We start from the raw sequence: 17,311 nt of genomic DNA, 5'->3' as shown, positions 1-17,311 counted from the left end.
AAAAAGCATCAATTCTTCCGCGCTTAGCTTTCTTTATAGTCCAACTCTCACATCCATACATGACCACTGGAAAAACCATAGCCTTGACTAGACGGACCTTTGTTGGCAAAGTAATGTCTCTGCTTTTTAATATGCTGTCTAGGTTGGTCATAACTTTTCTTCCAGGGAGCAAGTGTCTTTTAATTTCATGGCTGCAGTCACCATCTGCAATGATTTTGGAGCCCCCAAAAATAAAGTCTGTCACTGTTTCCATTGTTTCCCCACCTATTTGCCATGAAGTGATGGGACCAGATGCCATGATCTTAGTTTTCTGAGTGTTGAGCTTTAAGCCAACCTTTTCACTCTCCTCTTTCACTTTCATCAAGAGGCTTTTTAGTTCTTCGCTTTCTGCCCTAAGTGTAGTGTCATCTGGATGTCTGAGGTTATTGATATTTCTCCTGGCAATCTTGATTCCAGCTTATGCTTCATTCAGTCCAGCATTTTTCATGATGTATTCTGCATATAAGTTAAATAAGCAGGGTGACAATATACAGCTTTGACATACTCCTTTCCAGATTTGGAACCAGTCTGTTTTTCCATGTCCAGTTCTTACTGTTGCTTCTCGACCTGAATAGAGGTTCCTCAGGAGGCAGGTCAGGTGGTGTGACCCATCTCTTTAAGAATTTTCCAGTTTGTTGTGATCCACACAGTCGAAGGCTTTGGCATAGTCAGTAAAACAGAAGTAGATGTTTTTCTGGAATTCTCTAGCTTTTTTGATGATCCAACGGATGTTGGCAATTTATCGGAGCCCTACTAAACCCTCGTTTAAAAAAAAAAAAAATATATATATATATATATATTGTAGGTATGCAGCATAGGGAACTCTGCTCAATGTTATGTGCAGCCTGGATAGGAGGAGAGTTTGGGAGAGAATGGATGCATGTATATGTATGGGTGAGTCCGTTTGCCGTCCACCTGAAACTGACAGCATTGTTAATTGGCTATCTTTTGGCGTACTCACTCCTGTCCAACTCTTTGAGACCCTTTGAACTATAGCCCGCCAGGTTCCTCTGTCCAAGGGCTTTTTCAAGCAAGAATACTAGAGTGGATTTCCCTTTCCTCCTCCAGAGGATCTTCCCCACTCAGGAATGGAACCTACGTCTCCTGCATTGCAGGTGGACTCTTTACCAGCTGAACCATTGGGGAACTCCAATAAGAAATAAAAAGAGAAACTGAAGGGAATTCCCTGGCAATCTAGTGGTTAAGACTCAGGGTTTCACTGCTGTGGACCCAGTTTGATCCCTCGTCCAGGAACAAAGATCCCACAAGCTGTGCAGTTCAGCCAACATTAAACAATCAAAAATAAAACTAAAAAAGTATGTTGTACACCAGCCCATTTGAGGACTGCTGTTAAGAGAACTGTACAAGGCGAAGGAAAAGCCTTTTAAAATTATGAAATAGACATTTTAAGGACATTTATAAGGACTTCATTTCACATACAGCAAAAATGACAAAGGACTTAAGGAAAGAGCAGAAGATTTTAAAGAAAGACAGTTTCCAATGGATCCATCTATTTCCCACATGCGCAAGACTCAATAAGTAGGGAAATACATTTTAAAAAAGAAAAAAAACAGTAGACTGCACACTAGATATTCAGAAAATAGTCTTGCAAGCAGAGGTAATAGAAGATATAGAACCTTTAACCCAGACATCAGCCCTCCCATTATTTTTCCGGCCACAGTTTTGGATGAAAGGGTAAAGCAGAGAAGAGCTCACAATCCAGCAAGAAATTATTTCAAAACTTAAATTTAGAAATCATTTAGAAAGTTGAGTTACCATCCTTTCGATTCTCAGGCTGCTGCTGCTGCTGCTAAGTCGCTTCATTCGTGTCCTACACTGTGACCCCATAGACCGCAGCCCACGAGGTTCCCCCGTCCCTGGGATTCTCCAGGCAAGAACACTGGAGTGGGTTGCCATTTCCTTCTCCAATGCATGAAAGCGAAAAGTGAAAGGGAAGTCGCTCAGTCGTGTCCGACTCTTTGCAACCACATGGACTGCAGCCTACCAGGCTCCTCCGTCCATGGGATTTTCCAGGCAAGAGTACTGGAGCGGGGTGCCATTGCCTTCTCCGTAGATTCTCAGGAGAGCTCCCCAATTTCCAGCAAAGACATAACTGTGAGAACACTGTCTGTTTTCTTTTCCTCTGCTCTCCTATGCCCACACACGCCCAGAAGCAATCTTCAACTTCCTTTTCTTTGCACAGAGATGACCAAAAGGAACTTCAGCAACTCCATTTGTGCTGAGCTGCTGTCACAGACAGATGTTAAGTCACACTGGGCTTCCCAGGTGGCACTAGTGGTAAAGAACCCGCCTGCCAATGCAGGAGACATAAGAGATGTGGGTTAGATCCTGGGTTGGGAAGATCCCCTGGAGGAAGGCATGGCAACCCACTCCAGTATTCTTGCCTGGAGAATGCCTATGGACGGAAGAGCCAGATGGTCTACAGTCCGTAGGCTCGAGAAGGGTTGGACACGACTAAAGTGACTTAGCTTTCCCCAGCTTTGAATCCAAAAGTCCACAGTGTGTGAGAAAGAACCAGTTCAGTTCAGTCGCTCAGTTGTGTCCGACTCTTTGCGACCCCATGAACCACAGCATGCCAGGCCTCCCTGGCACGAAAACCCATGTCCATCGGTGATGCCATCCAACCATCTCATCCTCTGTCATCCCCTTGTCCTCCCGCCCTCAATCTTTCCCAGCATCAGGGTCTTTTCAAATGAGTCGGCTCTTCGCATGAGGTGGCCAAATTATTGGAGTTTCAGCTTCAACATCAGTCCCTCCAATGAACACCCAGGACTGATCTCCTTTAGGATGGACTGGTTGGATCTCCTTGCAGTCCAAGGGACTCTCAAGAGTCTTCTCCAACACGACAGTTCAAAAGCATCAATTCTTCAGCATTCAGCTTTCTTTATAGTCCAACTCTCACATCCATACATGACTACTGGAAAAACCATAGCCTCGACTAGACGGACCTTTGTTGACAATGTCTCTGCTTTTGAATATGCTACCTAGGTTGGTCATAACTTTCCTTCCAAGGAGTAAGTGTCTTTTAATTTCATGGCTGCAGTCACCATCTGCAGTGATTTTGGAGCCCAGAAAAATAAAGTCAGCCACTGTGTCCACTGTTTCCCCATCCATTTCCCATGAAGTGATGGGACCGGATGCCATAATCTTAGTTTTCTGAATATTGAGCTTTAAGCCAACTTTTTCACTCTCCTCTTTCACTTTCATCAAAAGGCTCTTTAGTTCTTCACTTTCTGCCATAAGGGTGGTGTCATCTGCATATCTGAGGTTATTGATATTTCTCCCAGCAATCTTGATTCCAGCTTGTGCTTCCTCCAGCCCAGTGTTTCTCATGATGTACTCTGCATATAAGTTAAATAAGCATGATGACAATATACAGCCTTGACGTATTCCTTTTCCTATTTGGAACCAGTCTGTTGTTCCATGTCCAGTTCTAACTGTTGCCTCCTGACCTGCATACAGGTTTCTCAAGAGGCAGGTCAGGTAGTCTGGTATTCCCATCTCTTTCAGAATTTTCCACAGTTTATTGTGATCCACACAAAGGCTTTGGCATAGTCAATAAAGCAGAAATAGATGTTTTTCTGGAACTCTCTTGCTTTTTCCATGATCCAGCAGATGTTGGCAATTTGATCTCTGGTTCCTCTGCCTTCTCTAAAACCAGCCTGAACATCTGGAAGTTCACAGTTCACATTTTGCTGAAGCCTGGCTTGGAGAATTTTAAGCATTACTAGCGTGTGAGATGAGTGCTATTGTGCAGTAGTTCGAGCATTCTTTGGCATTGCCTTTCTTTGGGACTAGAATGAAAACTGACCTTTTCCAGTCCTGTGGCCACTGCTGAGTTTTCCACATTTGCTGGAGTATTGAGTGCAGCACTTTCACAGCGTCGTCTTTCAGGAAGAGTAGTGACACAGTCACTGAAGGCGCTGGTGAGGAGCGAGGCCTTACCTGCTGCATCAAGTAATTCTGTTCATCGGCTTAAATATTTATTCAGTTACTGAAGGCGCTGGTGAGGAGCGAGGCCTGATCTGCTGCATCAAGTAATTCTGTTCATCGGCTTAAATATTTATTCAGTGCTTATGTGTAGGCACACTACTGGCCTCTGAAAATCAGTGATGATCAAAGAGGCTTGCTCACAGTCTAGAAGTGGAGGCTGGCATTCATGAAATAATCACAGAGATAACTGCTCCAAAAGAACACTGTTCTTGTAGGAGAATCTGCTGTAACAAAGGAACTAATTTTAGAGGGTCAGGGTGAACCTCCCTGAGAAAATCATCATAAGCTAAGAGCTGGAAGATCAAGAAGAGTGAGGGAATGCACATGTTAATATTCAAAGAACTGGAAGGGTGGTGTGACCAGAGTACAGATTGCTAGGGGCTGAGATGCCAGGTGAGGTCAGAGAATTGGAACTCAAGTTCAGTTACCTGTTGCTATGACTGCAAAGTGTAGCAAAGGAGCTGATAAACAACCCCTTTATTTTTATCCTACAGTCTTATGGGCATGAACTTAAATGGGGTTCACCTGGGTGATTCTTCTGTTTCACATTCAACTGGAGGTTGGGCTGTCTAGGAGATCCAGGATGAAATTATTCAACTGGTACCTTGGTTTCAGGATCTTCCTTGTAGCTCAGGTGGTAAAGAATCTGCCTGCAATGCAGGAGACCTGGGTTCAATCCCTTGGTCAGGAAGATCCTCTGGAGAAGGGGATGGCATTCCACTCCAGGATTCTTCCCTGGAGAATCCTAGGGATAGAGGAGCCCGGAGGACTACACTTCATGGAGTCGCAGAGTCAGACACAACTAAACGACTAACACTGCTACTTTGGTTTCAGTGTCTGGAAGAGTGTGCTCAGCTGAGGCTGTTGAGCACCCATAAGTACCCCCTGCAATACTGCAGCTTCAAGGCCTCTGAAGTGGCAGCTCAGGGCTCCCAGAGACAGGGAGACAGGAAGTATTAAGGTCTGGCCAGTTAGCATCGTTTCCAAGGTATCGTATTGGTCAGAACAGTCACAGGACCCACCTGGGTCAAGGAGAGTAACCGTTCTCAACGTGAACCCTTTTGAATAATTTGTGGTCGTCTTTAGTCAGCCGTGGTTCACCATTAGACGCAAACTATTTACATTCCCCTGTAGGCAAAATCAGAGAAGGCAATGGCACCCCACTCCAGTACTCTTGCCTGGAAAATCCCATGGATGGAGGAGCCAGGTGGGCTGCAGTCCATGGGATCACTAAGAGTCAGACACGACTGAGCGACTTCACTTTCACTTTTCACTTTCCTGCATTGGAGAAGGAAATGGCACCCCACTCCAGTGTTCTTGCCTGGAGAATCCCAGGGACGGGGCAGCCTGGTGGGCTGCCGTCTATGGGGTCGCACAGAGTCGGACACGACTGAAGTGACTTAGCAGTAGCAGTAGGCAAAATATCCTCATTCCTAAAGCCGTCCAGAAATGTCATCTCCATGAAGTTCAAGTTTGAGGTCCAGATTCTGACCATCTAAATAATGATGAAGAGACTTCCCTAGTGGTCCAGTGATTAAAACTGCGTGACTGAGTGCCAGTTGTGACCGACTCTGTCACAACTGAAGTGACTTAGCAGCAGCAGCAGCAGCTTTCAATGCAGGAGTCTCGAGTTCAATCCCTGGTCATGGAACTAACATCCCACACGCCTTGCAGTACGGCCAGTAAATAAATACATAAATTAGTTTTTAAAAAATAATAAAATAAGTAAGGGTCAAGTGCTGATAAGGCACCTTTGATGTAGTTCTCTGATACAGTTTCTCTCGATATAAAGACTTGTGAACTGAAGTGAAATGTATATCATAGCCCCACCACACACACACACACACCCACCCAGCATATACTGGTAACACAGGGGTGAGATCAGTGCATTCAGCATGTTCATTCAAAGAATGGGGGAACAAGAGGCACAGAGCCATCACTGGCATCCAGCAGTTCTGAAATCCATATACTGCTGGTTCTTTAACTTGAGGGGCCCAGTCCTGCTCCCAGACTCTCAGCAGTTCTGGCTACCACCCTGAAAATGCTTGGTTTCACCTTCTAAGTTATAAATCTTATTAGGCTTCCTTCCTATGAATCTTATTAGACTTCACTCTGTTAGACAAAACATACATCCTCAATTCTCCTCAAGACAGTCCCTGCTTTGGCCTGGGCTCAGAGTCAGGGTGCTGTGGGGACCACACCCTGAGGATTCTTAGAAGCGTTTGTGTCTCTTTTAGAAGCTTGTGAGGCATATACTTAAGTCTTTCTGAAGTTATAAAAAAGGTTCTTCTGGCCATCCCCTTGAGATGTTCTCCAATATCAATCAATTTCTGGGTTGAGAGCCTTTTGCCTTTGAAAAGATTAGGAATGTGAAACCCTTTCATCTTTTTTAAACTAACAAGTACTAGCTCTATTTTTTTCTAAATTTTGCTTGAAAACTGAGCTGCTGCTGCTGCTGCTAAGTCGCTTCAATCCTGTCCGACTCTGTGCGACCCCATAGACGGCAGCCCACCAGGCTCCCCCATCCCTGGGATTCTCCAGGCAAGAACTGAGCAGGTCCTTAAAAAAAAAAACACCTCATCTTTATCTATATTTTATCATATGACACTTTTTAAAGAACCGACTGGCACTTTAAGCATTCTACCGGGAAACCTCCTTACTAAAATCTATAAATTCATCAGGCATATGTGTAGTTTCCACGTTACTGCAGGGGACAGTGTTGCCGAGCGGTCCATGTCTACATTGGAAGAGTGCCCTTCCTGCAGTCTCCCAGTCTGGGAGGGGCAGTGGCCGTTTCCCCTGTCCTCCCAGCTGTCACCAGCAGTCTTCTCAAGCCCTTCTAGCTTCTTCCCTCGGCAGATGTTGTTTGCCAGAATGTCTCCACCTGGTCTTTCCATCAGGGCAGTCCAAGGGCTTCCAACCTGGTATGTCAGGGTTTCCAGAGGGAGGGCTCCAAGTGACAGAAAAAAAGAGGCTGCCTGTTTCATAAAGCCTGGGCACAAACATGAGGAGGGCATCACTGACACTGCGCTTTAATCGGCAAAGCGGTCTCAGAGCTGCCCTCATTCAAGAAAAGGGGACATAACCCACATCTCTCTATGGGAGGTGCACGAAGGATTTGTGACCATTTTTATTCCACTCTGAGTGACATCATGCAGGGCTTTGCAAATCATGTTAAGGCTTTCGAATAAAGGCTTTCATCTTAAAAATAATGAAGCGCCACTGAAGACTTTTAAAAGGTAAGGGATATCACATAATTGGACTTGCCTTTTGAAAAGATTGTTCCAGCTGCAGTATAAGAATGTATTGGAAGGAGGTTATTAAAAACTGAATGGCTCTTTCTTAGTTCTTCTTTCTCTATATATATACCTTATCATACAGATTTATGTGAACATTACTGTGACAATTTGGCCCAGGGTTGGACTTCCCTGGTGGCTCATATGGTAAAGAATCCACCTGCAATGCAGGAGACCTGGGTTCAGTCCCTGGGTTGGGAAGATCCCCTGGAGAAGGGAAAGGTTACCCACTCCAGTATTCTTGCCTGGGAAATCCCATGGACAGAGGAGCCTGGCGGGCTACAGTCCATGGGGAGTCAAAGAGTTGAACACGACTGAGCAACTGAGCACAATGACAGTAAAGGCAAGAAACTACAGATTCTAGAGATATTTGGATATAAACTCAACAAGCTAATATTCCTTGAGGTCTACTTAGAGCATAATCTTTTTTCCAACCCTAGCCCTAACATTGATAAACTTACTTCTTTGGGACTTTTTTACATTATAATCCTGAAGCCTAAATCTCTGCTGTAACTTATGTATCTTCACTCCACACATCAGTGTTCACTAACCTCCATGAAGACCAGTCTCTGAATAGAAATAGCCATTGGTCAAAATAATAAAATCTAGTATTCTGCTCAGTGACATCCACTATTGAATTATACTTGCTAGGCCAGATCAAATTTTCTTTTCTGACACCTGGAAATACTTGGGAACGATCGCTTATTCATTTGATAAATATTTTAAGTAATTACTGTATGCCAGGCACTGTTCTAGTTAACGGAGTTACAGCAGCAAGCAAGAAAGACCAGATTCCTGCTCTCTTTCTGCTAGTGTTATAATGAGGAAGACACCCCAGAACAAAGAACCAAATAATAAACCAAAAAGATAATTTTAAGTAGTAATGTTGTTGTTGTTGTTCAGTCGCTAAATTGTGTCCAGCTCTTTGCAACCCCATGGACTGTAACACGCCAGACTTCCCTGTCCTCCACTATGTCCCAGAGCTTGTTCAAACTCTTGTCCATTGAGTCAGTGATGCCATCCAACCATCTCATCCTCTGTCGTCCCCTTCTCCTCCTGCCTTCAATCTTTCCCAGCATCAGGGTCTTTTCTAATGAGTTGGCTCTTCACATCAGGTGGCCATAGTACTGGAGCTTCAGCTTCAGCAACAGTCTTTCCAATGAATATTCAGGGTTGATTTCCTTTAGGATTGACTGGTTTGATCTCCTTGCTGTCCAAGGATCTCTTAAGAGTCTTTTCCAGCACCACAGTTCGAAAGCATCAATTCTTTGGTGCTCAGCCTTTTTTATGGTCCAACTTTCACATCCATACATGACTACTGGAAAAAACATAGCTTTGACTAGACAGACCTTTGTCAGCAAAGTGATGTCTCTGGAAAAGAGAGAGAGAAACGGGCCAGTGAGTTCTTACTGGGTCTGCTCTAAGTATAGTAATCAAGGAAGGACTCGGAGAAAGTGACATTTGAAGTAACAGCTGAATGAAGAGAAAGAGTTAGCTGTGGGGAGATCCAGTCGTTTGGGAGGGAGGGAACAGCAAGTGCCGGGGGGAGTAGAGCAAGGGGCCAAAAGGAATTAGCTCTGCGAAGCACAGAGAGAAAACTGAAGTGGTCAAAACATGTGAGTGAGGGAGGAAGTCACCTGAAATGATGTAAAAGAAGTAAGAAAATAAGCAGGAATACATCCCATAGGGCCTCGATGCCCAGGGCTAAAAATTCAACTAGTATTTCAAAAACAATGAGATGTCATTGGAGGGTTTTAGTGAGCCCCAGTCATTCACACTTTAGCATGAATTATTTTAACCTGACACTTTCTCCTAAGAATTACTTTAGATCAACTGAAGTGAGTCATTAGGTGGAAAAGACATTTCAGAAGACTATGAAGAATTAAATGTGGCGGAGGACGGGAGGGTCCATGTATGTATATATATTTATGTATGTGTTATGGCTTACCCTGAATTCCAGGCAATGTCAACATCAGCCAGTCACCAGATAATGTCTGTTGTGCGTCCTAGAAGTCAGCAGTGCTACGTGTAGCTTTTCAGCACCAACATCAATCATTTCTTAAATATCCATGTTTTTAAAAATATTTCTATTTTAAGATAAAGGAAATATCTTTCCATTCTATAAGTTTTTGTATAATGTTAATATTAGCACCCTAACCAGGTTTAGCCAATTCTAGGTTTTCACTATAAACAGTTACTATCTTGCAATATGAAAGCCTATCTTGCTATAGGGGAAACCTGGACTTGGGGTTTAAAAAACATAAGGGAAATTCACGTGGAGGAACAAATAACTCATGTGTCTATTTAAAATTATGTTTATAATTAGAGTTCTAAAGTCAGGCTTTTGTTATTTAATAGATCTTTTCCCCCTCACTCTATAAATACATTCCTGAGCTCTCATCCACCACCACCCACATCTCCCATAAGAAATTCTTTCAACTTCCTTGATTTCTTTGCATCAAGTCTGTTTCCACACACTGATTAGGTCACACTGATGTCCTTTCACTTGAGTGACCAGGTGTCAGCAACATGGTTATGCACAAAAATAAACATGGATGAAAAAAAAGAATCAATACTCTGATGGTTTCCTGCATAAAGCTTCTACGGTTCAAAAAAGACAGAATCATCGCTTACTATGCCAATGACTCATACCTCTTGGAATGGTTGCCTGACCAAAAGATGACCAAGTCCGTTTAGCGTGTGCTCCTCCTAGTTGATGCTCAATGACTGTTATTTCCAAGCTAATCTATATAGAGTATATTTTTGCATATGACAGGTTTAAGAGGTTGTGAAATTATGGGCAAAATCATGATAAATGCTCAGTTTATTCATATTTGGCTTGTTCAGTTAAATTATAACTCCTTTTGTGAATAACTCAGAGTATTCTGAAGGTCAAGATTCTCTTCTCCAGGCATGAGTAAAAAGAAACATCAGTTACGGTCATGTTGTGTCAGACCTGGTTCATACCAGGTTGCAAGAGCCAACTGTTACATTTTGGGGAATTTTGTAAATCCATTATTAAACACACCCATGATTACAAACTTGCAATTATAATTATGTTAAAACAAAGGTGATAAGTACCTTAAAATCTTTACTTCCTGACTGTTTGACTACTTTTTACTATCCATGCTCTTGGGGTTCTTTACATCTGCTATCCTTGTGTGGTGAAATATTTACTACATGATGGTTTTGCTATCATTCATCTCTTTCCAAAGCCATGTCCAGTGACAGCAAAGCTGGAAGCTTGAAATAGGCCACAGTGGGAGTGTTTTCATAGTGTTGACACCGAAAGAGTTTTAACTTAATCAAAATACTTTCTATAAAACTTGAACAGTTTAATAGTTCAAGAGATCACATAAAAGATACAGTGATAATGAATTTACTGGGAAAAGAACAAATTGGGATGCAATTCAGAGCATTATTTTTGTCAAATCATGATTGATTTGCTGGCTGTGAATCCCACGGTTTGCTCCAAATCAACAAAAGTCTTCTGTGAGAATCTGTTGGCTGCATGGACCCTGCAGTAAATAAGACTGTATATTTTATTATTATGTGTAGATTGTGTACTACCCATCACTTATATTGGTAAAACCCATAATATACACACATAATACAGGCATATTTTTCCCCTTGTTAAACATTGACCAGACCAGACATGACTGGTTCCACCAGAAAGATGAAATTCAACTGGTAACTTAAAAGAAAGTTGTTTTTTGTTTTTTTCAGAAAGTTATAAAAGAGAGCAAGTTTGTCTCTTTGTAAATAGAATCTGTTAAAAATCAGCGGGTGGTCATGCTGATAACCAGTTTGGTTTACCAGTATTGAAAAGCATTTTGTTTCCATTTTTCATTTGGGACTCCTCCCATTTGAAAGAGAACCAGACTTTCCACCCAGCGAAACTGCAGATTTTTTTTTTTTCAGCCTAAGGTATCATGGCTATCACACAGAGTTTGGGAAATATCGTTTATACTTATGACTTACAAGGAAGAAAATGAACTTTCAAAATCAAATTATTGGACCAGGTCTAATTTATTTTAGTTTAGTATTTTGACCTTTCAGTTCACAAAAAAGTCACGTGGATATCCAGTCAAGGGTAGTGTCTGTTTGCTTCATGAATAATTTGACAAGCTCAGCCCCTCCACTGATCTGCAAGGAATGGGAACACTGAACACAGGAGACCAGAAATGGCCTCTGGTCCAACCACCCCCGAGAAGGAAGTTGCCAGATCACACCATGGTTTCTAACCACTTGTTACGTATTTCAGCAGAAACCCTGTCCCAACACCTATCAGATGATCTCCAGGTGCAGCTTAAGTAGGAAATACTAGGCCTTGATGTCCTTCTGAGTGAAGTTTTATCAATCCTTCATCCAGTATGACCTATCTACAGAAATAGCCGGCCAGACTATTGAGACTTGGCCTTTGTTTCATCCAGAAACATGGCCGATCCTTTATTTAGTGAAAAATGCTCCCAAGGGATTCTAGTGGGAGAAGAAGACATTCATGAAGCTTAATCAAGGACTGAAAATTACTTCGTTTTTGACATTGATGCTTGTTTACTTAAATTCTCAAAAAGCCAGCAACAACAGCAACAATCCAGATTTGAAGCATGTGTGTAATGTGCGAAGCCTGGCAAAGTAATTTGGGTCCATTCTATAACTGCGACTTTTTGTTTTTATTCAAGGTGTCATAAAACTGAGTTCTGCAGTTGAAGGTACGTTTTTACAACCACAAAATCAGTAACGTTTTGCTTCAAGATTGCACCGCGTGGCTTTGTAGCTAGACCGCTTCTGTGGCCGTGGTGTCTGAAGCCATGTTCTAATCGCCAGCTACTGCCTTTCCATCTGTGTTTCTCCTTGTCCTGGTTCTCTTATGCCACACGTCCCTCAGCTCCCCAGTGAGTGGCCTCAACACTGACCCCGAGACAGCATTGATGAGAGCAAGCAGGTGTGGTTCTGCCCCTGACGGGGCGGCCTCAGGACCACTGCTCCTTAGAGAGCATCCTTATCCTCTACGGCATCCTTATCTGAGGCTGGACCTTGAGTCTTGTCAGGAACCCTGCCCACCCCACCCCACTCCATCTTTCGATAGGACCTTTTCTAGAGGGATTTGGTTCCTCATCCTAATATAGCAGACATGTTTGCCCAGGAAATATGCAGACATGGAGTGATTAAAACTTCCTGATGGCTAGTCTCAAGTCACGAGGTGCCACCCAGGAGGTATTGCAAGAACCAGCTTCCTTGAGTGTCATCCATGTCACTCACACCAGGTGGTTCCTTGGAATTGTGCTTCTAAGACGCTGAGAAGAAAAGGAAGAGAGATTTAAAGAAAGAGGAGGGTTGGTGGGGGAGAGACCACACAGCCGTGTTTCACTGAGTAACTCCCAAGAATGTTAAAAACACCTCATTTTTTTGAAATGACTCGTTGGTTATTGGTATAAAATTGACCACCTTGCCCTAAGAGGAGCACACATCTTGTAAGTAGGGAATATGTCATGCTCTCTCTTTGTGAGTGTCTGTGTTTGTTGTGGGGTGTGTGTGTGTGTGTGTTCTCGTTTATTGGGAGTTTGTCAGTCATGCTTTGGATGGTTCTTCATCCCCATTTTATCAGGGGAGGCTCCTTGGAAGAGGTGGTGGGCTTTAAGGTGAATTTTCAAATGTAAGGAGAGATGCAGCTTCGTGAATGGGCAATGCATGGAGGTGCGAGCCGGAAAGTGCGAGGAGGAGGGGCTCTGGTGGTGAGACCACCTGCTTGGCTCAAGCAAAAGGACTGGGTGGGCTGGAGTTTGCAGGCTGGGAGAGGGGAGAGGGACTCGGAAATGTCCCCACAGGGCTGGCCCGTCCGGAGAGGGGGACTCTGCTCCTTTAGTGGATTTAGTGCCATCACATTTTGAAAAGCACAGTAAAAAGGGACTAATTCTGACATTCATGGCAGAAAGTGCACTGCTATCTCAAATAAGGAAGGGACCAGGAAACAGTACAGGCTACGGCGGTTCAGAGTCAAGAGAGGAATCAAAGGATGGACCTACAGAAACGAGAGAGGACACCTCGCATGTGGCAGGTCCTCGTGAGGCCAAGCAGGGATTCAAAGTCCCTCTGCCCGAAAACACGGAATTGTATTGAGACTGGCTTAGAAAACACAGAAGACACAGCCACCAAAGCAAGCGGGACCATGAGAATGACTCTGCCTGTGGAAACTCCCAGTGGCAAGTCACCCCAAGTTTCAGTTAATTATCTGTGGATAACAGTGGGTCCACCCTGGGCTGTTCAGATGTGTTATCGACAAATGGCTTTAAAGTCAGAGCTTTCTGTTGCCTGCTTGGCTTAAGCACAGTAGTCCACTTACAACAAAAGGATGGAAAACATTTTTTAAAAAGCCAGAAAGCCAAGAGGACATTAGATAATTTTTAAAAGTATTGTTCGGCTAGAACAATGTCCCCATCATCATTTTGCTCATTGCTATGGTTACTTCTGGTAGCGTGGCTTATCGGAACCCTCCCCAAAGAGGTTTATGGTCTTCAGAGAAAAAGAAGAATGAGGAAAAGTAAGGGCAGAGAGCTGAATGACTGACTGCCTGGGGCTTTTTCAGCAGCCTCACCATCACAGAGTCTCTGAGTTCCCAGAGCTCACGGGGAGTGGTCATGGGTACCAGAGGTCAGGACTGTTTGGACTGCTGCTTGAGCATCTTTTTGGCAGTTTCTTGGCTGGGGGCTGTAGCAGCTTGAAGGCTTGGTAGCATGCTGAGTTGTAACTGTGTGTGCCCAGGGGCTCCCCAGGACACAGTTGTTGTGTGTGTGTGGCGGGGGGGGGGGGGTGGCGAGGGAGGGGGTTGTTATTCCACGCATGTGTTCTCACGCATCTGGAAGGGGAGAGTTTGATGGGCATGCTCTGTGGGATGTGTGTTGGACTCTCTTGTCTCTATGGGAAATCAAACCTCAGATGGTGGTCCTTATGAATGCTTAGCTCTTTTCTTGCTGTTTTCCATCTGCCGAATGAACTCAAGGCAGCTTCTACAGCTTATCATGGCAAGAAATACGCAAATCAGTGGAGGGGATCCACTGCCAGAATGGAACCTATTTCCTTTTCTTTAAAAATGACTCTGTTCCGGATTTATCCTAGAACTCTGAAAATGACATTAATGTTGTAGGTAGGTTATCCTTTTCTTTTTTTCTCTTCTTTTTAAGGAAAAACAATTGTTACAGTCATAAGAGAAAATCAACAGGGACTCCATGGGCTACTTCCTGCTGAGTATTTTTGTTATGCGGGTCAGTCTGTTCTCTTTCTCTGAATCAAGGTGCCTCCTTCAGCATTTTGCAGCTTTGTGTAAGCTTTTAAAATCATCAGAAAGAAAAAAAAAAGCTATTTATATCACACCAACAGTAAGGTTAAAAGTGAATGGTCCTTTCATGTTTTAAAAACCTTACGTTGAAACAGAAACACTCGCTGATACTTTATTTTGTGATGAAGAAAAAATATTTGAACAGGAAAAATATTTGTTTGAAAGAAATAATTGCAAAGTTTTGTTGATAACACTGATGGGTTCTGGATTCTAATTTTAGATTCATAACCTCAAATTCAGAAAACTGGGGGGGATTTCCTTGGTGACCCAGCGCTTAGGACTCCACACTTTCACTGCTGAGGGCCTGGGTTCGATCCCTGGTCAGGAAACTAAGATCCCACAAGCATGGCCCCCAAAAATGAAAAGAAAATTAGGGTAAGAGAGAAACATCCAGACACCAAACTGGGGAGAAAGAGAGATAGTTGGGGTAATGGCAAGAATTCCATGACAGAATCTTCTAAATATTCCTCTTAAAAGGGATTTTCCCTCTTGAAATTGGAGCAGGAAGAGTTGCAGATTTCCACAAAGAAGACCAACCTACCAGCCTATCCAAGCAAAACGGGAAGGGAGGCCATGGAAGAACTGAGTCATGCCTGGGTTGGAATGGCCCTGACGTCCTGCCCACATCTTTCTGGGGAGGGAGGGTCCAGCCCAAGCCAAAGATCTTTATCTGACTCACTTGGTTTGTTCAGTGGACAGGAGGGACCTTGGGGCTGGGAGGCTGCTGGATTCTGAGGACAAGCCTTGCAACTGATAACCCAGCACACTCTGTGAGGAGACTTGCCTCAAAGGCAATTTGTTCATCCCCTGTAGGTAGGCAATCCAAAATCTCAAAATGATGTCAAATTCTTTCGATAGCCTCTATGGGAGAATGAACTTTGGCTTCTTTGAAAAAGTTCCGCGTCTTTAAAAATGGGAACAGATGAGCCTCTAGGAAGAAATCTAAGAGGCAAGATGGTGACACAAGCCCCCAGCCACTTTGGATGTCACCCACTTTGGATGTGCCTTTTGGAGGGAAGCTGCGGTTTCAGTTCACAGGGGGGTGATGCTTTGATCATGGATCCTGTGTGCTTTGATTTCATAAACAAAAGCTCTCCTGGCCTTGTGGAGCTTTTGTTCTCCTTTTTTTCCTTCTTGTCACTTCCTTTTATTTAGATAAGTTTTTTCTTCCAGTTGTATTGAGATATAATTGACACACAGCATTGTATAATCCTGGGTTTCCCTTTACTAGTGGTAAAGAACCCCCCTGCCAGTTCAGGAGACCAAAGAGACGCAGGTTCGATCCCTGGGTTGGGAAGATCCCCTGCAGGAGGAAATGGCAATTCACTCCAGTATTCTTGCCTGGAGAATCCAATGGAAAGAGGAGCCTGACAGGCTTCATTCCATAGGGTCACAAAAAGTCAGACATGACTGAAGCGACTTAGCATGCATACAATGAGTGTAGAAAGCTCTATTAGGAAACAGAAGGTTAGCAGTTTGAGTTCTTGTGGGCTTATCACGGAAGATGGTTAGTTGAAATAGATTAACAAAATGCGACTTATTATACAATCATCGAGGCCTGTCTAATATCCACTTTGATACCATAAACTGATATGACAAACTTTAGGATCTTGATGAAGTGTATACTACAAGCAGGCTCATTTTCCAGATAAAATAGGACTCAAAGACTGATGGTATCAAGGACTGTTGGAGTCAAATATTTCTGTTAAGAACAGCAAATACACAACGCCTTGTTTTTATTCTTTAAATGTTCCCACTCTTAAGAATGTAAGATTAACAGACTACTCACTATGATCTTTATAAAAGTATAAAATTATTCCATTAACAGTATGACATTCAAAGCAGTGAAATACACATTAATGTAACTGAGAGAAGAAAATGAAAGGATAAGACCACGAGATGAAAGAGGGGAAAAACAAAACAAAACAGCTGCCCAGCAGAAAAACAAACAAAACCCCAGAATTCATAGTGAAATGCAGTTGATTTATGAATGGGAAATATTTAAAATGCTGGCTAGCATGAAGGAAGAGTCAAGTGGTAGTCTTTCCAACATATTTGGAGCTGGTCCTTACCAAACCTCTATTATATTTACATATTTTTTAAGAAGTAGAAAAGCATTTTTTCAAAAGTAATCAGAATCAGGACTTCCCTGGTGGTCCATTGGTTAAGACTCTCTGTTGCCCAGTGTAAGGGGTACAAGTTCAAGACCTGGTCAGGGAACTAAGTTCCCATACACCACGTTGTGTGGTCAACGGGTATAAAAAAGAAAGAAAGAAAAAGAATATTAAAAGCACAGAGAGAGAAGGGAGCCCTTTAACAAAATATTCTATTACAAGGCAAGCTATGCTTTTTCAATTTGCAAAAAAGAATCCATGGGATAACTTTAAGGCTCAAAAGTATAGAAGGAAGGCCATAGCGACAGAGGACGAGGAAGGACACGAACTCCAGTGGCACCTTCCACCTCATGGGTCTGTTCAGAGGGGAGGAGTGTAGAGGAACTGAAGTTTGGGTCTGTAACACCTCTGCCTCTACTGCCTCAGGACTCCTGGCAGCGATTCCCAGCAGGCTTAACCTCCCCCTTCATGGGAACCTTTACATTACCTGCCTAATGATTTCGTGATGGCCA

At 43.3% G+C, this 17,311-nt stretch overlaps 1 protein-coding gene across 13 annotated transcripts in view; it reads left to right on the top strand.

Moving 5' to 3' along the window:
• The window catches only part of DLGAP1 (DLG associated protein 1), a 793,561-nt gene that overhangs the window by 692,021 nt on the left and 84,229 nt on the right, over positions 1-17,311 (top strand). For 8 of the 13 annotated variants that reach the window (XM_086373120.1, XM_086373122.1, XM_086373121.1 and 5 more), the window contains one exon: positions 12,032-12,061. The exons of the other annotated variants lie outside the window; for them this stretch is intronic. In XM_086373120.1, coding sequence (XP_086229246.1) covers positions 12,032-12,061 — 30 coding nt within the window. The remainder of the gene's footprint in view (positions 1-12,031; positions 12,062-17,311) is intronic. 13 annotated transcript variants of the gene reach the window in all.

The sequence above is a fragment of the Bos grunniens genome, chromosome 24, assembly GCF_055505025.1.
Source record: "Bos grunniens cultivar Pamir isolate PY7600 chromosome 24, Bosgru_T2T1.0, whole genome shotgun sequence".
Taxonomy (NCBI): Eukaryota; Metazoa; Chordata; class Mammalia; order Artiodactyla; family Bovidae; genus Bos; species Bos grunniens.
The sequence above is the reverse complement of the archived record's forward strand: the minus strand, read 5'-3'. Positions and strand labels throughout refer to the sequence as shown.